This window comes from Daphnia magna, linkage group LG10 (assembly GCF_020631705.1).
Source record: "Daphnia magna isolate NIES linkage group LG10, ASM2063170v1.1, whole genome shotgun sequence".
NCBI lineage: Eukaryota > Metazoa > Arthropoda > Branchiopoda > Diplostraca > Daphniidae > Daphnia > Daphnia magna.
Window position 1 is genome coordinate 7,941,046 of NC_059191.1, and position 26,124 is coordinate 7,967,169.

General features: G+C 41.7%; 2 protein-coding genes across 3 annotated transcripts; one reads left to right on the top strand and one right to left on the bottom strand.

Annotated features, from left to right (window-relative positions):
• Nucleotides 1-5,533: 5,533 nt before the first annotated feature.
• LOC116932157 (paired box protein Pax-6) lies at nt 5,534-23,802 on the top strand. 2 transcript variants are annotated; one of them, XM_045179757.1, is made up of 11 exons: nt 5,534-6,008; nt 10,143-10,180; nt 11,608-11,773; nt 11,838-12,018; nt 14,915-15,084; nt 15,170-15,324; nt 21,662-21,844; nt 21,948-22,030; nt 22,133-22,395; nt 22,483-22,967; nt 23,057-23,802. In XM_045179757.1, exons 2-11 carry the CDS (start codon nt 10,171-10,173, stop codon nt 23,146-23,148), a joined length of 1,788 nt encoding a protein of 595 aa, XP_045035692.1. In that variant the 5' UTR covers nt 5,534-6,008; nt 10,143-10,170; the 3' UTR covers nt 23,149-23,802. The 2 variants fall into 2 exon arrangements, with proteins under 2 accessions (XP_045035692.1, XP_045035693.1); XM_045179758.1 differs by having other exon boundaries at nt 11,632-11,773.
• On the bottom strand, nt 23,709-25,300 carry LOC116932189 (zinc finger CCCH domain-containing protein 11A). Its single transcript, XM_032939990.2, has 5 exons — nt 25,108-25,300; nt 24,731-24,968; nt 24,567-24,674; nt 24,352-24,509; nt 23,709-24,285 (listed from the first exon to the last, which is right to left on the bottom strand). Exons 1-5 carry the CDS (start codon nt 25,165-25,167, stop codon nt 23,815-23,817), a joined length of 1,035 nt encoding a protein of 344 aa, XP_032795881.2. The 5' UTR covers nt 25,168-25,300; the 3' UTR covers nt 23,709-23,814.
• Between the last annotated feature and the right edge of the window lie 824 nt (nt 25,301-26,124).

Consider the following 26,124-nt stretch of genomic DNA (forward strand, 5'->3'; position numbering starts at 1 on the left):
GAATGCGCACATTGGCTCTTTTGTGTGTCAATAAAGAAATCAATGACGGAAAATATTGTACACATCATTTTGCATAGTGTTAAATCAAGGGCATTCGCCAAATGAAAGAGTATGGTGTCTATGATAGGACAATAAACAAATTTGCATATTTCCAATGGATAAAGAAATGGGATAGAGATGTTATATATTTCGGTGGGATATGCCAAATGTAATCAGAATAAATCGACTTTTCTGGGAAGAAGAAGAAGAAATAAAACAAAAGAACACAGCGTTTGGCGCAAGACCAAACTATACACACGACAATGATCAGATTAAAAATCCCCAAAGAAAAAGAGTCGCCATTTTCTTTTCTATTCGTGTTTGTTTGTTTCTCTGTTTCGGGTTCCCCATTTTTCATCTTCTTCAGGTCATTGAGTAATTCAAGAAGGGAGAAAAAAAAAGTATTTTACATAACACGAAAAAGGCGGGTTTTTTTTTTATCCACACAAAAAATGTCCCTGCTGGCGTTTGTCTTGCCTTTCATATATCCCTTTAATTTCTATTTTTATCTCTTTCAGTTTGTTTTTTTCCCCCTTTTCTAACGGCTCGTAGTCTCTTGTTCTCTGAATTTGACAACGTCTGCAATAGTCCAATGTCAACGATCACGATACTTCCCCCCCCCCTTTTTTTTGCGTGTGGCCGTACAACATCCATCGTATTAGTGATGCAGAAATGAACTTGCTGTGGGGATCTGCTAGTAACGGCCCTCGCAAAATGCAACCCCCTCTGGGTTCTTATATACACGCACGCAAGTCCTATATGTGTGTGTGTGTATAGACACAATAAAAATCAAAAGGATATTAGCTCAGCAGGCCGTGGTGCCGTTGGCAGAAGTCAGGGACCCATACTGCGATATCGGGCGCTGATTTCGGCTCCCGCGAGATATCATCTCGTTCATCATCGACTATAATGATCTCTCCTTTTCATACAGCTTCTTCTCCCCCCTCCATTTTCGTTTTTCACAGCCACCACTGATGTATATATATATAAAGTATAGACGTGTATATATCTATCACTGATATATACCGAATTCTATATACTGTAAAGGCATTTGCCTTTAGTCCAACATCATTTTGATTTCAGTAGATTCCCGTTTTTTTCTTTTCTTTTCAATCTCTGGCGGACAAAATGGAGAGAGAAATCCTTCATCTAGCTCGGCCGATTCAATGAGAGAATGAGCAAAAGAAAAAATCTTCTATAGTAACCCTGCAGTGAGTGAGAAAAGGGGGGGTCTCTTTCAAAGTCTTTGTGAAAAAGAAAAAAAAAACCCTCCACATTTTCTAACACACAAGTCCATTTTATGTATATGTACACCCTCCTTCGTCGAAATTTTTTTCTTTTGACAAAGATTTCCGGGCGGCACTGGTCCGTTCTCCTTCAACGTCAAGCAATCTGATTCCACACAAGGACTAACTTACTATTAGTATATCCTTCTTTCAACAAATCGACATCTTTGAAATGTACAGAGAGAGTCTCGCACATATTTGAATGTCAAGATCAAGTCGATTGTGATGAGTTTCAATTGATTTTTCACCTTTGGTTTATATAGTTACAGCCAACGTTTAAAACAAATAGTTGACCAAGTCTCGAAACAAACGTTGGTCTTTCTATAGAGGCGGTATATATATCGGTCTTTTAAAAATATACGTTCAATTTGTTTATATATAGTATAGTACTGCTGCTAAATTACATCAGTATAGCTGCTGGTTGATAAATCAAGGGAGTTGCTATATAACCCCCCCCAAAAAAATGCTCTTCGGGGGGGAAACGATAAAGAGACTATTAAAGCTGTCACTTTTCTGTTTGAATGTCGTTTTATTTATTTGCCTTCTTGAAAGAAGAAGAAGAAGAGAGAGAGAAAAGAAGAAGAAAAAGTAGGAGACGACGAACAAGGCCAAGAAATACTACCATACGTAATTCCCTTCTCTCCGCCCGTTCTTTAAATAAAGAAGAAAAAGGCAACAGCAGCAGGCTATATTATGTTACGTATAATATTTTTTGCTGTGTGTGTATATAAAGAGAGAAACGAAAATTAAAGGTGGGATCCTCGAACAGCAGATGGTCTTCATATGTTTAAACGCGCAGAGCACAAGTCGAGAGAAAAAGGAGAACATCAGGACGAGAGTATAGAACGTTGCACGAAATGCCAGCAAGGTACAACACAATCGGCTATATACTCGAACACAGTCGAAAAGGATTTCATTTGCTATATACGTTGCCTTCACCAAATCAAAAAAAAAAAGCTCGCTCCTATTTAGACGTGATATGCATCCCTTTGGAGCCCTTAATTAGTCACAGTGTGTGTATGTGACTGTATATATTTACACGGCACCTTCGTTTCTTTCTTTCTTATTTTGGCTTCTGTGCTGGCCTGCCATCAGAAGCTGCCGGGAAAATCTGTCACCTGCGACGGTGGGGCGTACATTTTCTTATTCATAGTCAGTTTTTTTTTTTAATATTTATTTATACCCACACCGCGTGGTCTGCATAGGTATATATACATATAACATAATAGCAGCTCGTTTTTCTTTTCATTTCTTCTTCTTTTTAGTCGCATCCTCTTTTGCTTTTCTTTTATTCGGCTGCGTCTAAAAAAAAAATATTAACATTTTTTTGAGTTTCTTTTATAATATAGTACGTGGTAGCAGCGAGGAAAACATCCTACTTGAGGGCCTACCTACTTTCATTAATGAGGAGATTGCCAACATACGTTTTCTTATATACTGTACATGTATAGCAATAAAGGAAGCGTGTTTCGTAGATATATATACAAACGTTTATTTAAAATGAAACATTTAAGAGCAAAGTGGGAGAAGAAAAAAAGTATATCGCGTTGTTTTTTGTTTTTTTAGCTTCGGGAGCCAATCATTTCGGCCCGTTCAAGATTTGATTATAAGACGTTTGATATCGGCCAGCTTTTTCTAACTGGCATTACATGACCAGAAAAATAAACAAAAAAGATCCCCTACCCCCTCTTTTTTTCTTCTTCCGAATATAAGAAAAGCAAAAGAAGAAGAAAAGGCAGCAAAACTCGACGTATAGCTACTTTATGTGACACTTCTTTTCCGTTGAAGAGCTCTCCAAAGAAACTCTTTTTCTCTCTCTTTCTCCTTATTCTATTCTTGTGTATAGATCTATATACTATGCACTAGCACTGCCGTATATCTATACAGTTAAAGAGCCTACAACATTCTATACAGTCCGATGTATATAGCGCGTTGGAGCCTCGGAAAAACTGGCCACCCTTCTTCTTTCTCTTTGCCGGTTATTATATTCTGTTTGTGTGAGCAAAGAGTCCAGTGGCTGTAGTCCAACGTATAGACCTAGTAGATTTGAAGAAGAAAAAAGAAAGAGACGCTAGAGGGGGGGTGTTTCTCCGACGCATCAAAGTTACGACTATTTGTAACTCACGGGGGTCGACAAGTGTCGCTAATAAAACTCGCCAACGATACTCTCGCCCCACTAAATGTTATTTCTATACAAAATAAACGGTATAGGTATAGCAAAATGAATGCGTGTGTTTGTATTTGTTTCTTGATTACGCGGCCAGTTTTGGCAAAATTCACCTGTCGCCTTGTTTATTTCGAACAGGTCGTTCAACATCCTTTTCTCTCTCTCTATACGTAAAGTACATAAGCTACCCGTTATGAACTCGGCATACTGCCCGACTGGATTATACAGCCATAAGAGTATTTAAATCGTCCCCCCTCCTTTTTTTTGGGTGTTTTATTTCCTTTCATCTTTATTAGATATGTTTATCTATTTATTTATTTTTTTAAAGAATAAACTTTAATCCCTTCATGTCGGACGCAATCCTCTTTGACGTAGACTACTATGGTGACGTATCGTTTTACATTGATACTCGACTCTGATTCATCTCGCCGACTTTCTGATTCGGTGCAGGGGTGCTGTATGTAAACGTGTTGACCGTGTAAGAACGTGCAGAGAATTCTCCAGTTAGATCCCCCATCCCCAATTTGGGGAACACGAATCAATTAGAAATTCAGACAAATTGTTGGAGAAACAAATCCAGACATTGAAATTGTAGCCTTTTCTTGATTCCGTTTTTCTAAACGGCTTGTTTTATTTATAGCAAACGCCATGATTATCTTCTGTTTCATTACCCTACGTCTCCCTCCCCCCCCTACTAAAATCAAATAACCACGAGAGAATGAAACAGTAAACAAAAGAATAGGGGAATACAAGAATGAAGGATATTTACATATATCCGGCTTTGTTTATATGTATACCGGTTTGATTATAGTTTGACGGGTGTCAACTAACACGCGGGGGAAGTCTCTTAACAGACAGTCCATTTTTTTGTTCTACAACAACAACAAAAAGAAAACAAACTATGAGCTATATATACATTTCTATATATTTGAACATATGTGTACATAGGCACATATAAACGCATGTAAAACACACCAAAAAAAATCGTTGAAAATCAATGCTGTTCTGGTTTATTTATCTGCCACACTTTTTTCTTTCCCTTGTACAAGAGGACGATAACTAACAAGGGGGGGAGAGAACAGCAACAACAAGAAATAAAATAATAAAAAATGGGGTGCTAATCTGGTATAGTACCGACCGCTTGTTTCGACAACAATCTATACAGCGCGCGCACCCATATAACAAGTAGCGATATAACAAGCCCAGTCTTTTTATTTTTATTTTTTTTCTTTTATATATACACGACACGTATATAGTATATATACATAGGTATATAAGATGCATGATAATCTATATACGGAACGATTGTTCACGTTTTCGGTCCTGGAACACCGGTTGGCTGCCGTTAGGGGGGGGGTTAGTAATTTTTTTTCATGGATTTTGGGCATTGACACGAGAAGGGGCGGTATAGCGCTTAGAAACCTATCATTACCGGTATATAGACACCAGAATCAAAAGAAACGATTTAAATATGAAACCGCAAGATCCAAGCGATGATTACACACACATAGCGGTGGCCAGCAGACAATACCATGCGCACCTCTTTGATATATAGGAAATGAAGGGAAAAGCGCAACACTTTTTTAACACGCCTTTTAATTACATTGCACATCAGTTTAACCAAGTTTGTAGCGCGCATTTCAAAAAACAAAACAAAAATGTTTGGTTATCTATATACGTAACAAGAGCTGATGAGACGTGATAGAGAGAGAGCGGTGAAAGAAGAAGGCGGGGCATAACTCTCTTAGCTCCGACCAAAGTTGGCATCACCGCTGACGGGCAAGCCCAGGATTCGGGTTGAAGGTTTGCGTTGAAGCCCTCTGATTGGCTTCCGCCGGGTTCGATAGCCAAGCCAGAAAGCACCGCCCCTTTCTCTTGAGGCTTCTTCAACATCTACACAGAGTGTACAGCAGGACAATATACACACACACACACACACAAATATGGAAAGAGGAAAAATAAGAGAGAGAGAGAGCGACAACTTGTAAGCTGACCCATCCAGAATATATAGGCTCGTGGATAGAACATCAACGAGTGCAGTAGAAAGACAGGACACACTCAGCTGAGAGACTCTTCAGAGAGAGAACATCGTATATACGTGCGAGAGGGAGTGCGAAAGCCATTTGGACACGGTGCTGAAGAACCGCTCACTCCAGTCGGAGGAGGTGAATCGGTCACGACACGCGCGTTTCCTTCTTGCCATTCATCCGCTTGTCGCTCTACGGGAAGAAAGACAAACATTAAGACTTCAGTTGATTTTGGTTTTTATTTCCCCCTCATCAGTTTCTACCATAGTTTTGGATTGGCATCTTTGCGCAATCGACTGTTGTGCTCTCGTCCGTACCTCGCTGTGTTATCCCGGCCTTAGTTCGGTTCGTGATTTTCACTTGTGGGAGACATTCGCGATACCATCAACGTCTTGTTCGTATATCCAATCTCGAATTTCATTCGAAAACCCCGGCAAGTCAATCGACGTGTTTCGGCAGAGATTTCACGTTGGACATCACGCTGAACCGGTAAGTCATTTCTCGCCTATTGCGTTTCTATAATTTCTATACGTCATAGCCATTTCATCAGCGGCTGATGTGCATTAGAGGCAACGAGGGATCAAAGGATATATTCAACGCTAGGCCATCGTTACGTGTCTGTAGAAATTGAGAGGACAACTTTCGATCATCAGCGATCTGTTTCAGACAGAAACTTAAAGATCGTGAAACGTGTGACTTTCTAGAGTTTTAGGCCGAATGTGCTGTTTGCAAAAGGACAGGAAATCAACGTTTAGTGTAATTGATTCGACACGCTCGTTATAATGTAGAGACCGACGTGAAGCCTAGCCATTGATAACCAACAAGATTTGCGGCGGTAAAACAGCTTACATACCAATCTATTAACAAACACTCCATCAAAGATAAATGCATCAAAGAAAAATTGAAAAATGAACGTAAAAAACTATAGCCCATCTTTCGCTGGATGATCTTTTTTTCTTCTTCTGCGTGCCTGATCCAATATAGAAATTCAATTTGGTCGAATGCGTTTTTATCTATGCGAGCAACAAACCAATTCAAACCAAAGAAAAGGAAAACGAAATGGGCGGCGGTGATGGTCGTCTGTGAATGTGGGGACCGAGAAATGGATAGTCTATACAAAGGTCTTGCAGGTATTTATAATAAGATACAAAAAAAGAAACATGAAGAATAGAAACAGAAAATACGAAAACAAAATTAAGCTGATCTGATGGATTTTTGTATTTTTCCGTCTCTATGGCAGTCGGCACCGACCGCATAAAATCTTCTTCTCTTTATCTATACCCGCCATTTAAACTTAAGAGTAAATACCTTTTCTCTGATTTTTAATTCCAAAATCTGCATTCGTCTTTTCGATTAGATTGCAGCTTTGATTTTCGCGGCCTCTTAAAAATTATACCGACGGCCTTATAGTTTTAACAATTTGCTGCTGGCACTGGACTTGATGTCGTTTATCTTTTCCCCTTTTTTTTTTTTAATATTTCTATCTACTTCTTTTTGGCTACGTTTCAAACAAGCGACCCGCACGTAATTTTAGATAAGAAAAGAAGTTTAGTGGCACGGAACGGAATGCCCCTCGTGACCCTGTCTTTCTCGACTACAACATTTCGAGGCTAATAGGACCGATGTAGGGGCCTAATGATAAAGCAGGTTGACGATAAGGAAGTTAAGAACTTGCACATTAAAAAAAAGTACAGAAACGCGCACGTCATGAGACATCGGAAAAGGAAACCTTTAATTCTTTTTCCACAGCGCATATATACGTCTTAGAAATCACGATCGATATTGCAAGACTCACTCACTTGAAAAACACAGATTTAAAAAAAAAAAACAAAAAAACGTACAAGTTAGAAACCCCAAACTGAAATCACCAACAAATCTCGTTATCCTCTCTCAGCTGTTAAAAATCCGGCGGCAGAATGTATGTACGTTTTTGCGTTAGAGGCTTATATAGACAATTACGGTCGAGAGGCTACAGAGATGACGAGGTTAAAGGTCGAAAGAAGCGCAATGTAAAATGAAAACAGCGAGAAAAATGGAGAAAGGTGACAAGAGCTATTCGAACGATGAAACCTTTAGTGCGTTCAGCCAGGACTGTTCGTGTCGTTCATTTAAATATACGATCACCGTAGCGTGATGACCAAGCGCGTGAACCAAACAAAACAAAAAAAAAATAGACGCGTATATTTAAGCCGGCCACACCAATTTTTTTTTTCCCCACGTTTCCGTCCTTCCTGTGCACGTATATACAGCCAATGGTCAATAAACACACACTATGCATAGCGGAGCCAATCCAATTACGAGTGTGAACGCAACCCAAATTTCTAACACCTACGGCTGATTTGCGTTGAACCATTCAAGTTGAGAACTGCGCCCAGTCCCCCATCAAGACGGCCGAGATTTCCACACACACACACACCGAATGAAATCCAGACGTGTTTGTATACTAAACAAGATTTCTCTTCGGCTCCTTATTTGAAACAAGGTTGACACACTGTGAAATAAACCAAAGTCGACACGAATGTAAACTTTCGTCAAACGCACACGAGAAAAGGATAAAAACAAAAAAAAAAAATTGTAGGTCTTCAACGGAAGCAAATCTGGGCCCTGCTAACGTGAGGCCTATTTACCTTCTCCCTCCCCCACTAAAGTGTTAACTAATTTTTCTGCGTGTCTATACGTTTAGCGCAAGAGGCACTTCCGCAACGCCAAACAATTTCCGCTAAACGAACACGAATGATGAGTCAAAAATGGAGGCACCTTTTTGCAAAGGCAGGGCATTTCGGCAGCCTTCCTTTTACATGGCACACAGCGTAGTAGGGCACAATGCTCGTACACACCTCTCATGTCGATTATATAGCCTGTGGCCGTGTAATGGCGTTACTAATGGCTGTTACAGCCCCATCGGTTACCGGTAGCTTACAACTAAGGCGAATGCAGCGTGAAAGGTCCCTGAAAAACGTCAATTGAAGGGACCCCCCTCCGTGAACGGAGAGATAAGTACACACACACACACAAAAAAAAGGCCCAAAGGACCGCTCCATCAGCTCCTCCTCTTTAAGAACTGTTGGGGCTATGGCTGAGAAAAATGAGGGAATAAAAAAGTTTTCCTAGAAAAAGAAAGAAATTATTTCAAAAAGGGACGAGGGGAAAGCCGGAAAAATGGTGAGGATATTGGGGCATTGAGATCGCTGTACATTTATACATATACCCTCCCTTTTTCTTTATAATATTCCTAGCTGCATTATGTCTACCAAAAAGTCCTCTACATCTCACAAATAGTCAATGTGTGTACACACACACACACACACTGGGAACGTACATCTACGCTAGACGCAATAGACTGTTGCCGCCATAACACGCAAGGCCTATAGAAGGAAATCTTTTTTTTTCAAAGCTGGTTTACAGTGTACATGTACAGTGTGCCTGGACGTTTATTATTTATACAACACAAGAGCCTCCGATATTCTTTTCTGCGTTTTTGATTGATAGATAGATAGCAATTCAATCGATCAATGTTCGCTGTTCACGGCGAACCGGCAACAAGGGCACCCAACCGCCGGGACATCCCGCTGCTATGATCAGAACTCCCCTCTTCATTCAGTCTTCTATACATGGCCGTACATTTTTCCCTCTTGTACATATCAGCATACAACAATAGGAATAGCATCGACGCCAGCTCTCATTCTTGTATAATGTCTCATTTGATCCCAATCACTGACGTCCATCGGTAAATGTGATGACGATCGTCATTACATAGTAAATTTGTTAGTATACATTTCTGTGAAGATGATGACTTGTTTAACACGCGCCGTTGTCCCCTTCATTGATTGGCTTTGATTATGAATCGTGTGTCGTTTACAAAAAAAAAAGAGGGTGGATGATGGAAGACGTTAACACGCGTGCGTTCAAAAAAAAATTGAAATGAAATTGAAACAGAAAGGGGGAGAAGTTGCAAAAAAAAAAATTTGTATTTTCTTCTCTTGTTGTTTGTTATCTGTTGTTGTCGAGGACCTCGACTTTCGAGAGTACACTCGGGGGTGCCAAACAAATGGCTGCCGCTTGCTGGAGAGACCGATTATGATTTCATACAGCGTTCAATGCTCCTCCCCCTAATTCTCTTCTTGTATACACGTAGTACTTGAACATGGAGCCTTTTCTGCCTACCGTTATATTTAGGGGATGCATTGCCAACATTTGACGTTGTAAAGAAAAACTGGGCGGCGGCGGTGGCAAACCGAAGCCCCGGCCACCCTCCTATATCTTTGTACAACAGCAGCTGAACTATGGTGTAGAAAAAAATAGGAGAGAAGAAGTGGTTCGACAAGAGGGAGGGGACAGGATTATGTCATAAATCACACACACACATCCCCCTTTTTTTTTTTTTTTAAACAAATAACACGACATGTGTAAACTTACAACCCCCTCTATAACTGTGTCCTGTTTTCAAAAGACATTGATAATTTTAGGGTGTCGGCTTACGTGTCTCCTCTTAGCGTCATGATGTCAAATCATTTTTGTGTGTATCTATTGATGTTTTTCTTTTGTGAGATGATGACGGTATACACCTGATCCATTTCTGTGTGCTCGATCTAATTATTGAATTTTTTTTTCATCTTATTATAGGGAAGATATTGGACTGGACATCGGAGCCATGATGGACAGTAAGTTCATCGTTCGATTTACCTTTACTCGTGTCGTCACAACCTTCTTCTTCTTCTTTTTTTCTTCATTTTCGCACTCTTCTTGGTTTTTATTCACCGTATTTCGTTTCTTAGTGTCTTTTTATTTCGTTTACTCTTTTCTTCTACGTCCCAGTAAGGAAAAAAAAAAGAGAAACAGCCAAATCCTATTTTCGGATATTTTGTTAACGATGCCAACCGTTTTTTTTTCTAAAAAAATGTAACAGCACGTTTCATATCACCTGTAGTAAATCATACAAACAAGTCCGGGTACTTCACGTTTCGTTACAAAGTTGAATAGCTTTACTATTCGCCCCATATATCAAGTACAAAATACCAACGTTTAACTTTGATGAGGATGTCAACATGTTTCCATACTACGGAATAAGGGAACCTCTAAAAAGTTTGGCCAGCAAATCCAAAATAGTGAAGCTTTCCGAATTTGGCTTTGATATCATTTTCATACCTATAAATAGAGTTTTAGAAAAATGCAATATCAGAGTCTTTGAAGGACTGCTTGTCGGAAGCTACGTCGCCATTCTCCCCGTTGCTGGGCAGCGTTCATCGTCCTTCGTTTCCTCCTGCTTTGTTCTGCCACTCGACCGTTTCCTAATATCGCTGACTTGATTCAGCCCGTGCTTGAAAACTGTTGTTGGCCACTGATTCCTCCATACTCTCGATTTCGTTTTGATTTGCTCTCGTTATCTGTTGCAGAGTTCGTACCTCGCAGGCAATCGAGTTGCCTCAGTCGGCCAAGTTCTTCTGCACAGAGTTTTTGATTCGAGTTTATGTCGTTTCGACATGATGTTATGGGCTGCAACAAGCAATAGCCACGTATCGAAAAGATCAAAGAACGAACTTCCTTTTTATTAGTTTTCCTTGTCGAAAATACCCATCAACATATTTGCTACTCCATTTTATGTCGTGTCGGAGTGGACAAGCTCGAACTTGTTTTCACCCCCTTCCCCTCTTTCTTAGTTAACGCGCAATTTTTCTTTGTTTGCCCTACGCCATTTTGATGACTCATCGAATGGTCTAATTGGTAGGCCAGTGGTCAGTTGCCAGTCATTTCTTGGGAGGGAAGGACGTTCATTTCGTGAGGGACTCAATTTAGAAAATTGGCCAGATTGTCTTTTTGCCATTAAATTTCATGAAAGTTTGCGACAAACACTTGTAAATCAACTGGGACAGGGACGTCAATTAAAAGTGCAAAGTGAGAGAAAAGGAAAGACAATGACGTCAGTAAATGTGCCCCATTTTCTTCCTTTGATTTTGTTTGCAACATCTTTTCTCTTTTTCGAACGTTTTTTTCCTCTCTGCTTTTTTGGTTTTTACTTTCTCTTCATTTCTTCCTTTTTGTGGCTGTTTCGATGACAATGTTGCATGAACACGTACCGTCAATACCTTAGGTCATAGTGGTGTGAACCAACTAGGCGGAGTGTTCGTCAGCGGCCGGCCTCTACCCGATCAGACGCGTCAAAAGATCGTCGAACTGGCCCATTCAGGTGCACGGCCATGCGATATTTCACGTATTCTTCAGGTCTCCAACGGTTGCGTTTCCAAAATACTTGGAAGGTAACCAATTTTTGAACCACGTTAAAGCCCCAGCCCATTTTTTTAACTTTCAATTTTTGTTCAGGTACTACGAGACGGGATCCATCCGGCCACGTGCAATCGGCGGCTCCAAGCCACGGGTGGCCACCAACGACGTGGTTGGCAAAATCTCGCAATTCAAACGCGAATGTCCGTCCATCTTTGCCTGGGAAATCCGTGACCGCCTACTCCAGGAGGCCATCTGTAATAACGACAACATTCCCAGCGTGAGTTTTCGTGTTTCCATTTTCAACTGAATTTTGCATCGTTTTTTTTTTTATCTTTAATACGCAGTAGTAGATATTGCATAGCACATCTAACATACCGAGAAAGGGAGTAGGACGCGCCTACGTTTTAATAATATTGTTCGGCTAGCCGATGGGGCATCCAATCTGCGAGGCACTGATCTTCATAACATTTTATGGGCTGCTAGGGCGCATATTGCTTTAGGAATTTCATATCGTGGAGCTAAGCGGCAGTTTGGTTATTATACACGTCCGCTGTTCGGGAAAAGTACTTGAAAGCATTCGGCTAGTGATTCACTTGAAGAACAATCTCGCTTATATCGTCAGATTGCCGGATTCCGTTTTTGTGCCCTTCTTCATCGCCTTTATTATTTTTTTTTTTTCGACAGTATTGCGTCGTGTGCGTTATGGAACTAATTGGCCGTGCGAAGGGCGTAAAGGAATTGAAACTTTAAGGCGTGCCATCAGTTGATTTTCAACCAAAAGAACACGTTGGAACTGGTAACTTTTTACAAGGATTTTCACAGTTCTAGGGCAAGTTGCTCGAGCAGTTCAATTATCGATCGGACATTGAAACACTGTTCACGGCTGTTTCCAACTCCGATTCAGAAGCTAAAAACAACGGTAAAAGACAGTGGCACAGAAGAAAAAAAGACAAGGCGTGAAAGGGTTTGTGATGCTCAATCCAAGTATGTGGTGAGATTGGAGTCGACGTGATTATTATTTGCCTTTCGTCTAATGTCTGTGTATATATTTATCTGCATGAGACGGGCTCGTCAAGGAAGCCGGACAAAAGCTTTCGTCTGTAGAGGGGGACGGGCCGTGAGGCGTAACCCGTCCACCCATTCCCACCCAAATGATAATGGAAAAAAAAACACACACACGACTTGTGTTCCCAATCCAACCCCTTCCCACCTCTTGTGCGCGCATAGTTCTTCTTTTTGCGTCCTTCATTGATGCGCGTTCAATTCAACACATTGTAATATTTCCTAAAAAATGAGAAGAATAGCAACAAGAAAAGAAGAGGGAGAGTCCAATAGGACGACACACTGCGTTGTGGAACGCTAGGACTACACCGTCATTAGATGAAAAGCTAGCCTAGAATTAGCGAGTCAACACAGAGAGTTAAAAGCCGGTAGGCATTCGCAGCATATTGTCCTTTAGAAAAAAAAAAAAAAAAAACATCGTCGATACGATGTGACTTGGACCCCCTGGTTATGTAACATTACCGCGGCGTTTCTATTCTTACAGAAAGAAAAATAAAACGTGGATTCAAATTCTCCCCTCTCCTTGTACAAAAGGCTCTTTTTTTTTCATTCATCTCTTCTTTTTTTGCCGTGTGATTTTTTTTTCCCCTTCCCTGGTTGTGAACATTCTGTTTTGTATTGTGACGTATCCATCGTTTAGGGATTTTTTTTTTTTTTAGCCCTTTGCAATGTATGCACAGGAATCCTGCAGAGATTCTCTTTTGTCCTGTCTCGATTTTGTCTTTCCTCTGGGGTTGTACTAGTCTGTAACGCAGACAATGCGTTGATGGCATCTTTTTGTCGGGCATCAACTCCCACGGCATTGGCGTTCAAAAAATCAAGAAAACCGCCACATTTTTGCGTACAAGCTCGTCCTAGAAACAGTTGAGCACAAATTCTGAATTCAAGTAGAAACCGTCGTGTCCCCCCCTGCTCTCTTTTGTCAACAGACGAAGCCGGACAACCGCCCATCTTGTTTAGCTTCTTGTTGTTTACCAAATAGAAAAGAAATTTCAAGTGAATCTTTAGCGTTGACCCGACTCTCTCCGTATGTTAACAATTTGCCAAACACTGCCTACGTATATTTTGTACATAAGAAAGCTCTTTTTTAATGTATTGTGCGTTTTCAATTGTAGCCGCAACTCCCGGCCGCCAAAGACGAAAAGCGACCGATTTTTTGTTCGAAAAAAATTTATTCATTTTATTTTTAAATATTTGTGCCGACTTGCGCGATGTCCACCGGGGGGGTCCCGACCTCATGTCAATGGCACCAACAAAAAGAGGTGGAGTCGGTGCGGCCCCTCTTTAACAATCCGAGGATAAAGAGGTTCATCCCGTAAAAACGGAACAACACACACACACACACACACACAAAAAAGAGCCGTTATTTCAAAAGGGAGTTGTTGTGTGTGTGTACACGTTATTTTGCAATGCCATTGACGATGTGCATAACACGATGATGTGCTACTAGACGGAAGCAAGTCCGTTTTTGACGGAGGGAAAGAAGAAGAAGAAGAAAAAAAGACGCAATTGTGATGCGATCGCTGTATGTGGTCCTTAAACTATTTTTCGCTATGCAAGCGACTAGCTGCTTATTGGGTTTTCGCGTGTGCATCTTGTTTTTCTTTCTTTCTTTCCCATTGACTCTTTTTTTCCGAGCGCAAAAGTCTGGCGACCGTGGGAAGGTCCTCTATGACCTAATGGCCTATCTTTTTTATTCTGCAAATAGAACGTATAGGCCTATAGTAGCCTAGAATCAAAAGAAATGGAGGCAAGGAACGATGAACATCAGGAAAGGCAATGCCCCCCCTATTTTTATATACATCCGATTCCGGGATAATGCCAAGTCTTCGGCTCTTTTTTCTTCCCCCTTTTTGATTTTTCTTGTGTTACAGTAAGAGACGCTATATATATATAGTTGGTGTGGTGCCACTACAAAAGCAAGAAAAAGGGGAGGATAGAAAGAAATAAAAATCAAATAAGAAAAAGTCCATTTTTCTTGATAAAAAAAAAAAAACTTCTGGCGGCGAATGAAATTTTCTCTTTTTTAAAAAGTCGATGGCTATTGAAAAAGTAGTATAACTTATCATCCGTTTTTGTGTGTCCTTTTCTTTTCTTTAAATCACCGACAGGTTTCATCCATCAACCGTGTATTACGTAACCTGGCGGCGCAGAAGGAACACCAGCAGCAGCACCAACATCCGCACCAGCACGTTGCCATCCCTTCACCGGATTCGGTCTACGATAAACTCCGGATGCTTAACGGGCAATCGCAATGGCCGCGAACCAACACAAACACCTGGTTAGAAATATAAAATAATAATTATTATAAAAAAAAGAAAAAAAAAGCGCCAAAATTCAAACGCTCTTGTGTTTCACATCATCAGGTATCCGAATGGGAACGGTGCTGGTTTAGGTTTAACCACCGGAGTGGGAGCGGGTAGTCCACCTTACACCCCGTTGCCTGGAGCAACGAGCCCGGATCAGACCCCGCTGTGTCATCAAATATCCAGCAACGACGGATCTTATAACCACAAGAAAGGTAAGCATTTCTTGGACGTATTTTTTTTCTTTCTTTCCCCCCTCTCGTTAGAATGTTATGAAGATGGCCGGAGCCCATCTAAAACTTGAGGTTAGAAGGTATATTATTAGATTTGAAAGAAGAAGAAGAAAAAAAAAAGGGCAGGTATACAAGAAAAGGGAATGAAATGCGATGGACCATTCCTCACCTGTTGCCTCCATCACGACACTCAATCTCAAGTGAAACATAAGACACAACACGGTATATAAATATATTTATAGATGGTTTTTCATTCCCTTTTCGCTGTTCTTTTGTTCAACGTTTTCGCTTCACTAGAGTTACGCTTTCTAAAAAAGATACGACTTATCTCGTTGGATTGCCATTGCGCATAAAATTGAATCGAGAGTTGAGACACAAAAGAAGATGATCGTAGAACTAAAGAGTCGATTGCAAGGACGTCAAGAACAAAACAAAACAAAAACGGCATCTCAAAATCTTTTTTTTCCGATCGCAGTTACGCTTTCCTCACTTGTTCCAGTAGTTTACTACGTAAGCTCTTGAACCGAAACTGGGAAAACAAAAGTAGTTCCTTCCTGTTACGGTGTTGCCTCAACGATGCCGGATGTTGGGCCGTTAAAGGCTTTCTAGTCATAGGAAAGAAAGTTGGACAGTCCAGCGCAAACTATTCAACGTTTAAGAATATGACGAGACTTTGCTTTCTGTTGATTGACAAAACAAATGCCAGCCCCGGAACAAAGACGCACACCTAATTCGGTTTTCATCCTCCAAAGTGGATATCGTAGAAGAATTATGATGAACGCGCTAGCTCGTCAGTTCGAAACTATTGCCCGTTTGATTGATTCGTTAATCTCGCAAAGTTCCTCTCACCGACGTACATAAATACTGACTGTTCATTTCGTTTTCTTTTTAATCCCCACGTTCGATCTTTCGACTGTGTTATTACACGCACATATCAAAGAGATCCTCAGAGGGGCTACAGTATTTCCCCCCTTCCCATTCATCGGTGATCTGTTACATTCGTTTCGATTAAAAGAGAAGCGAATGATGGTGGCCGCGTGCCGGTCGCACGACCTTTTCAGTCCAGCATCCGCTCCCGCTGACAATTCCTGAAATTGACTCGTTCAAAAAAAAAGAAGGAAAGCGATGTTGCTCTATACTATGATAGTATATGCATATGCTCTTCTTCCTTTCTTTTTATATTTCCTCTCCCTTTACGGAAGCCCTTAGCCCTTTCTGTTTCCAATAAGGAAGTATCGCTGTTGAACAGCAGTTGAACCAACAGCAAAAAGAAGAGCAGAAGGGTGATTGAGATGAGAGCTCTTTCATCGCTGACGATCCGTGTCATCGAGTGTTGTTATACAACCCATAGTCTATACGTATACATAGAAGTGTCTGTTGTGCTTTGCTGATCAAAATTCAAGAGAATAGACAAAAAGAGGCTCTCTTTTGTCCGTGCCATGCTTTCCCAGTTGTCTGTTTTTACCGACAGCCAACTCGCTCCCATTTTCTTTTTTTCTAATCATCCACTCTCATCAGGCACCGGCTGTTGTTTTTTTTTTCACAAAACACGTATGCACACTCGACCTATGTGATGTTCACATCATTTTCTTAAGTTTCAGCGCAGTCAGAATATTCAAAGTTTCATCAGGCAAATGCGTGTCCCTTTTTAGAAATGTAGATTCTCCATTTTCAGAATTTTATTTCTACCCGTGCAAATATCGAAAGCGCGTTTGTATTGTGCAGTACAGGCAATACATCACACCCCGGTTGAGTATCTAGGCCTCTCGACTACCTTTGAATACTCCCACTCGACGTGCTGCGCTCCCATTTGTCTCGGTCGAGCGTGTCGGGAACGAATTGAAATGCCTTGGGCTCGACCCCCTTTGCACGGAGGCAAATGGCGTGACGGATCTATTTATTTTTCCAAAGGGAAATCGTCTCTTCACGCCTGTGGTTCCCGTACATACCGCAGGGAGGCCTACGTGCATGCACACGCGTTGCTTTAAAGTGAACGGAGGGGCTCTCGCAATGGGAAAGAAACGTTGGACTAACATTGCCGTCACGCTCCGTCATTCCACCCTCCTTACCGATGTCTCAATCGCACATATTTTATTTATACATCCAACAAATTCAGCGATATATAATCCTCCTCTTTAACCTCGCCTATGAAAGTCATGCAATACATCAGCCCTATTGGGAAGCTTTGCGCGTTCAGAGGTCGAATAGCTATTCGCGGGTATTCGTCACGGCTACGCAGAAATCAGAGAAACGCCACACTTAATACGATCAAATTATGGGCAACGCCCTCTTTCTTTTTTCTTTTTTTTTTTATCGTGTGGAGGGGTTCGAGAATAAACCAGCGGCGTGATGGAGCGTTACCAAAACAAATCTCGACTCCGTAGGCCTTTCTGTACATCCCCCCACATTTTCTTGCGGCGAATGATGGAAATATATATATACCACTTGGTATATACAACTGCATCAGCTAGTATATGCGTGTGCATACGACAAGGTGACCCGCCCATTTTTGCTCGCCTAACGCCTTTCACCGCTAGTCGTTATATCGATCCATCTTATTTTTTTTTTCCCAAGTCTCGTAGGCAAGTTGGCTAGCTTTCTGAGAAGCCACGTCATCTCCAGTATTTATCCAGCACGATAGAAGAAAAAAAAGGGGGGGGGGGATTCAGAATGGATGCGTAGAAAAAGTGTGCAGCGAGTTGCAGATTGGTTTACGTTTAATGTGCTCAACTTGCACATGCAAAGTTTTTTTTTTGACACTCGGAAGCGTCAAAATGTAAATAAAGACATTTAAATCAATAAAGACATCAAGACAAGAAAAAAAAATAAGGGGGAAGGGGTTCGTTGCGTCATCGACGGTCGTATTTTTTCATAATGGCCGGAACGGATCGATTTGTCATCACCCGACAACGACACGAACGAGGGCCACCCCTGGCACCCCCCAATGACTTAATGAGCCTCTTCTCTCTCTCTCGTTTTTTTCCTCCCTCTCCCCCATGTTCGGTGAATGTATGTACGCGAATAATCAGCCAGCAACTCTGTTCACTATAGCTCATAATTCCCTGCTTTTGTGTCATCCATTGCGGCCTCCGCTTCTTTCCTTTTCTTTTTTTTTATGTTCGTCTCTTGTATTTATTCTTGTTTGAAAAAGCTCTGCTCGCAAAGTTTTATTCACAGTTCCAGAAACAGTAAATCAAGAATGTGGAAGATTCGTTTTCTTTGCTAGCAGAACAATAAATATGCGTTACTCGTGTTCGAACCCAACGAAAGATCAAACACAGTTAAAAAAAAAAAAAAAAGACTCGAAAGTAAAATCGAATAAAAATGGGGAATACCTGCTTCTCGATGAAAAGGTAAAAATAGAACGGTAGCGTTACCAGGACATTTGAATTGCACTCTGCTTCACGTCTGTAACGTTTAAAGAGCAAAAAGGGAAAAAAAAGGGGGGCTCGTTAATAATTGAGCTAGTTTCTTTATAGTCAACAATATCCTGCCAACAACAAGAAGAAAAAAAAACACAAGTTTTTCAAAACCCTTTTTTTTTATCTTTCATATTTTCAGTTGGGCGCATTTAAGTTGGATATTGACTAGTCTCTAGTTGGGTATTTAGCATTTTTTTTTTAAATCCCGCAAATGTCATGCAACCAGCACAGACAATATAACACACTGTGAAGTCGTTCTGTTTGAATCTCTTTTTCGCCTCGAACCAATCAGTTAACCCCACCTAGGTAACGCCAGCGATGCTTGAATTAACAGCTCTTATTTCCTTGCAGTTTGTATGTATGCGTGCAAAGTCGACAGCAACGTCACACTAGACAGACCTCCATCCATTTTTCTTTTCCCCGATAACACTCGATGGTCTTTCAATTTTCAAACGTGTTTGTTGTTAACTCCATGTAACTCGAAAAGTCTGGCACTGCGACGATTATCCAGTCTAACAAATCGTGTGAGAAACAACGCGCAATCGAGTTATAACAAAATTAGGGTTATTTAAAAAAAAAAAAAAACGTAGCGAGGGCGTGTAGCCAATAGTTTACACGGCCCGGCCACGTGCCGGTTTTGACGGGCAATTTTTTTTTCCGAATATCTAATAACCATCAGGACGATATTATTATGCACCAATCCAGTAATGTTACGCAACAAAACCTACAGCTTATTTTTTTTCCTCTTATTTCCTGCGTACGTTCAGAGTCTTTCTCTCTCTCTCTCTTTTGTGTGTATTGCTGTTGCCTACTGTACGTAAAAAAAAAAAATATCACTATTGCTGACTTTCTCTTTGGAACTTGTGATACCTCTTGGTGTGCAGCTTTTCATCCTTCTCCCTTCTTTTTTTATTTTATTTTTTTTATTACACACTCTGTGTGCCATATCACAACTTACCCTTCTCTGGATCGAGCGCAGCATGTTCGATGATTAAAAAGAAATCATCAGAGTGTAAATAATCCCCCACGCTCAGCAGCGGTGGCAAGGCCAGCAACCGTGTGTGCTCCGTACATATCTTTTTCTTCTCTTCTCGCACCGCCCTTGTGTTGTTACTGGTTCGTTGTAATGCGCTGCCGTTGCGCGCCAACTGCTTTCCATGCCGCACGCCACGCAGCTTTATGTTTAATGGCAGACGTAGGAAACAGCTGATTTTTTTCGTACTATGTTCTCTCGTGAAGCTAGGAGGCCTATTTGAGGTTGTAATGTATACAAGTTCGTGTTTGAATTTTGTATCGATCGAAACTGGTTTTGAAAATGCGTACACAGTCCAAACCAGGTACTTCCAATTCCAGTTGGGGCGACGTGAGACGAAGAGGGGGGGAAATGATAGTTGTCAGGCCAACACTCGTACTGCGTAATGACTTCATCCAGCAGCATCGACTGGGTATCATTATTGAGCTCGACGTAGTGTAGAGATAGTCTAAGTCATTTCAGTGTCACCCATTCGACTTTTTGCTGTCCGCTGTCGATTTGCAGCACGTCGTTGAAACTAATCGATCCGCCCGTTTCGACGCAACGGCAACGAACGCCGGAAACGATGCGAAAGGGTTCGTGTGAACAATTGAGCAAACCCATACAATATTACATTGTTATTCCGACCGTTTCATTGTTTACCCATCGTAAAGAGGCATCGATATCTGCCGTGAAAAAATGTATGCTGTTGTCCTGTAGCACGCACCCACTATTAGTTAGATTGCCTGCTGGAAAATCGTGTCCGGTTTCTGCATATGATTCACAGGCATTCAGAGCAGGCGTGACTGTGTGTGATGGATTAGAACGGACCGCAAAGTACGCGGCTCTCCTCCCATCTACCTTGAGAGAAGGCTTTGGCTTTGACCAACCCATAGGGGCGTTGATAATGTCATTAACGCTCTTATCAATCGATCAAAGCCTCCGCCTCTGTATTTTGTTTGTTTCTTCCTCTTTCTATTTGATTTTTTTTTTGCTTACTAAGAAGATGCCTGATGAGCTTCGATCCCCACCAGTCGGTCGAGGGATTACACAGTTCTAGGCCAACCGTCTGTTTTTTTTGGTTTAACGGGACAAACCCGCGGGACTGTACAATAAAGAGTCCCCAAATCAGGCGGTGTTAAAAATCCCTTTGCGACTCGGGGTAGGCAACTGGGAAATGGGACGAGGAATTTCGGGAGGCGTCGGCTCTAACGCAGCAGACAACAGCAGCGGAGTAACTTAATGCGGTTATCGGTGTTTCTGCATGGCTGCACGAAAGGGAAATGCCAAAATGGACTGGCACGACAGCCAATTCCACCCTCTCTTGCCTCTTTACACGCGCAGCATCTTTTGTGCTGTCACCGGCCAGCGTTGGCCGGGCAGAGATAAGCTTTTTAAAAGGAAACCCGTTTTTTCAGTATAGCGAGCAAAAGCGTAACCCACGCGATGTCGACTCGGTTCGATTTCCCCTCCTTTTTTTTTTCCTTTTTTTCTCTTCCTTCTTTCATTTTGGAACGACAATAACCAACAGAATATTTTGAAGGGTTTTAGATGATGATATACCGAGGCAGTCTATGAAAATGTCCAGATTACGGATAATATATACATGGACGTATGTTACATGTGTGTGTGCGTTTTTTTTTTTATATTATAGTCCTTGTGTTTTCGTGTTATTTTCCTATTACTGCCGCGTTCCTTTGATCTTTGTTGTCGTCTCTCTTAAATGGGTTACTGTATCTCAGTGATTTATGACGTAGCAACAAATCTCGCTTGGCCAATCAGACGTTATCTTAAAAACGAAAAAAAAAAAAAACATGATTGTTGGTCCTGTCTTTTCAAATTGGCTTTACACGTATTTATGTATGTTTTTGTTATCTCATTGTAGGCGGTGACGATGTGATGTCGGACGACGGTGGCGTCAGTTCCGGCGAGAATTCTCGGTCGGCTCCGCCCACGCCGACGACAACAACACCTTCGGACGACGATCAGGCTCGACTGCGACTCAAGCGCAAACTCCAGCGCAACCGCACTTCCTTCACCAACGAACAGATCGAGAGCCTCGAAAAAGGTGAGCCCCCCAATCCGGTGTTTACCCCGTACCGCAACGTCACCATTTGACAATTGGTTTAATTTTTATTTATTTATTTTTTAATTTTTTTGGACTATTCTAGAATTTGAACGGACTCATTATCCCGATGTTTTCGCGCGTGAAAGATTGGCTGCCAAAATTGGACTGCCCGAAGCTCGGATTCAGGTATGCATTAGTTTCTTCGTAATTCTCTCCTATCCAGGTGGGACAAATCTTTAAAAAAAAAGGCTAATGATTTTAAACTAATCTTTTACGATGTTATCACAGGTTTGGTTCAGTAACCGACGAGCAAAATGGCGTCGTGAGGAGAAATTACGGAATCAACGGCGTGGACCAGAACAACAACAATCGTCGTCGCAACAGCCGGATCAAGTCAATCCCCAGCAGCAGCAACAACAACAGCAACAACAGCAGCTGATCCCTGTGGTTGAACCTGCACCCAGTTCGCCCCGCAGTGTTTCTCATTCCGCCAATTATCCCAGTGGCATTTATTCATCTTTGGCCACTACCATGATGACTGATACATACAGGTAATCAATGAATTTAAATTTGACTCTTTATTCCGCGCGGTTTTTAACGGTTTGCGTTCCCCGTGTTTATCTAAATCCTTTTTTTAGTTCCGCGTTTAATGGAATGAATTCAATGAACGGATTTGGTGCAATGGGGCACCATCCGGGCGGTCACGGTGCCGTGGGTCCCGTTGCAGCGGCCGCGATGACCCCAGTAACTCCGGCGATGAGCCATATTGGGGCCGTCCCACCAATCGGTACTGGCGGTTGTAGCCTTCAACAACAACAGCAGCAACAGCAGCACCAACAACTGCAACAACAGTCGTCTCACCAAGCTCAGCAACCACGGGACCATCATTCCGCTCATTCTGCCCACTCATCAGGTGGCTACTCTTGCATGAGTCGGATGTCCGGTGGTTACGACATTTCGGCGTATAACCGCCATCATCCGCACTTGTCGCATTCCATGGGTCAAGTAAGCGGCCCAATCGGACCGACAGCTACGTCGGTTTCCAATTCGCTTGCCCACAATTATCATCAGTCCGTCAACAGCCAATACGGAATGCACCACAACAGTCACAACTCCGCCACCGGTAAGAGAACAAAAACCGACCAATCAAAGTAGCAACTTGAAAGAACAAACGAAACTTATTCGTGTTCGTTTTTTTTTTTTCAAATTCAGGTTTAATCTCGCCAGGAGTTTCTGTTCCAGTAGCCGTTCCGGGCCAGCCGACTGCCGAGATGCATCACCAATACTGGACTCGACTGCAGTAGACTTAACAAAATGCTTGACTTTTACTCTGTTCGTGTATGATGGATCCCTTGACGAACGGTATACAAGACAACAGAGTTTAAAAAAATAAAAATAAATTAAACACATAGAACAAAAGAACAAACAAAACAAAAAATATTTAAAAAAAAATTGATTACAAAAGCAAACAAATAATGAATAAGCATTCAAAAATAACAAACATACGTGTTTACATGACGTACTTTTTATTGTTCAACACTTGACAGTGAAAACTGGTGTGGGACCATATTGCTTTTTTCTGTTTCAGAAGTATTGTATAACTGAATATGTTCTCCTTTCGTGCTTTGTTTCAATTATCATTCTTGTCCTCTTTTTGCTCGTCGCCTACCCATTTCATGTTGAAATGTTTCTTCATTGTTCCATTTGCTTCTGATTTGCTATTGGCTTCGTGCCGCCAAGTCACAAGAAAGACGTGCCACGCAGACAAAAGGACGACAGTGACGTTGGCGGCCAACTCTACTGGTGATTCGGCAGCTCGCTGATGACATGTGTCATCGTAACTTTGAAACTTTGCGTTGTGGAACTGGGTTAAAACGCACATTTGTATTTTTCTTCCCATGGTGTCGTGTCATTATGTATCACTTTGCAGAGCAATTACAAACAAGAAAAAACAAAAACACAGCGCACAATTAGTCTCCCAATATATTATCGATCTCCAAAAGAAGTTCGTCCTCGTTTAGTAAACCGGTGGTGTTATCCGCTCCATCGCTAACATCATCGTCAAGGTAATCTTCAGCTTGAGTGGACTGGGGATGGGACGCCACCACAGCTGGTTTGCTAGACGCGGTTGCGTTTGTCGCAGCATTTTCAATTACCGTATTAGGCACTTGTAAATCTGAAGGTGGATCCACGGAGATCTTTGGCCGCTTGATCCGGATTTGTTTTTTGGTTTGCGGTGCTGGTCGTTTGGAATTGAATGAAGAACCAGTCAAGGCATCTTCCACAGTGGTTGGGTCATCTTTGGGAACTTGGTTCTTGGCTAGCTTTTCCGCTCGGATTTCTTCCAATGTTTTCACTTTAAATTCAGAATTCTGATTCTGCTCGGGTGGCTGACTAACTTGCAGACGATTCCTTAGGTCCACCCTGACTTTGGCAGTATTCTAGGTAAAACGGAAATAAAAGTAATTTTTTGTTTGATTACTCCTATCACGTATTTAGTGATCCACCTTTGTTTTTCCTTCAGCGGGCTGATCGTACTGATACATGGCAGCGTCGTGTTTTTGTATCTGTTCCAGTTTAAGTTCCTCCAGAGATTTGATTTTGAAGGCGTCATCTGTGTTTTTCTGTGCCTTGCTGGGAGAAGGAATGCTTTCTGTATCAGATTCTGAACAAGACTGTAATTTAATTTCAAAAATCAGAAAAACTCTGTGCGAAAACACACCTTCATTGATGCTGACAACCATGGACTGAACTAGAGGTGGAGGGGTTGTTGACCCATTTTCAGAATCTGCTTCTTGCTCATTTTTTACCCTCCTTATTGACGTTTCATCTGCAAGGCTCGAGAGGTAAAAATGAGATTTGATTCAACTCCTCAATTAGTATTACCTTTGTTTGGTGAAGTATCCCCCAACTCTTTTAGTGTTTTATGAAAGAAAGGGCAATGAGATTTTTGACATCCAACTGGCTGTGATTCCCAATAGCAAGGTATTTGTGAACGGTTTTTTTTCAACTCCATGTGACGAAAGGGGCAATGAAGTTTGCTGCACATTCCTTGCTGCCAATACGAGCATACTGTCTCATTCCCAAGTGCTGCTGCTTCGTGACGAAATGGGCACCTATCACTCTAAGTGTATATATCGAAAATGAACATTATTAAGTATCAATTTAGTCATCTACAATCCTATTTCACTGCCATTCAGCAGAAACCAACAAACAAGAGATTGATTACATTGTGGATAGTTCAGTGTCGATCGCCGGCTTACCTTGGTACACGAAGAATAATAGAAAAAATAGCAGTCATCATTTTTTGACGAACCTTTCATTTTTTAAACAATAGAAAGGAATAAAAACGAGATTAGCAAAGTACAAATTTACGAATATTTTTATCCCTGTTTATTGTACCGATGCAAAGGGTGTTATTAAACAGAATTCGGGACAAGCAGAGTTTGTGGCGGGCAAGCTTTGAAAGATTGAAAGAATAAATGGCTGCCGTAGGGCTCTGCCCTGTGTTCAATGGGTAGGTATATGGATCTGCCCCGCCCCACTAAAAAAAAACACCATTAGAGGCACAATTGGGGGACCAATTCGTCAACCAGGGTGGGGGAAAAAAAAAATCAGGCGTTGCCCTGAAAACCCCGACGCTATTTTAAAAGATGGCGACTGTTATAGTTTCGGGGTAAAATGTGGCATAATTAAGGCTGTAATAGGGACAGGCCCCGGATTACAGACCCCGATTGAAACCCGATTGGCTCGGGGCCGATCCCTAGGTAGGTATTTGGGCTAGGTCTTCCTGTCTTACGAATGGGATCCGGTGGGTAATGTTTCCTCTATTGCTATTGATATGCTCACGACCTACCCGGGTTTCACATGGGAAATTCAAATATTGAAACCCGTTCTACTACCTGGTTTACACCGCTTTCTACCCTGATTAGCCCGATTTTTACCCCAATTACAAGCAATCGATTATTTACCTGCGTAATCGATCTTCTCGCTGAGCAATCAAGAGTAATAGTACCCAAATCGAAACACGACGAGATTTAAACCGAAAATTCAGACGCCCTGCACCCCACCCCAAAACCTCGAAATACCTTACCTGATCGTCAAAAAGCATTCCGATTGGAATTGGGCCGATCCCTACTGTCAGGCGCTAGGTGCGCTGCAATCTGACGGCGCTTGATCTTCGTCCTTCTGTTATTGTTTCGCGCATGCGTATTTTTGAATGTAAACCATGCGATTGTAATTTAGTCTGCAACCCCCAATTCGTTACAGTCGCGTGGTTC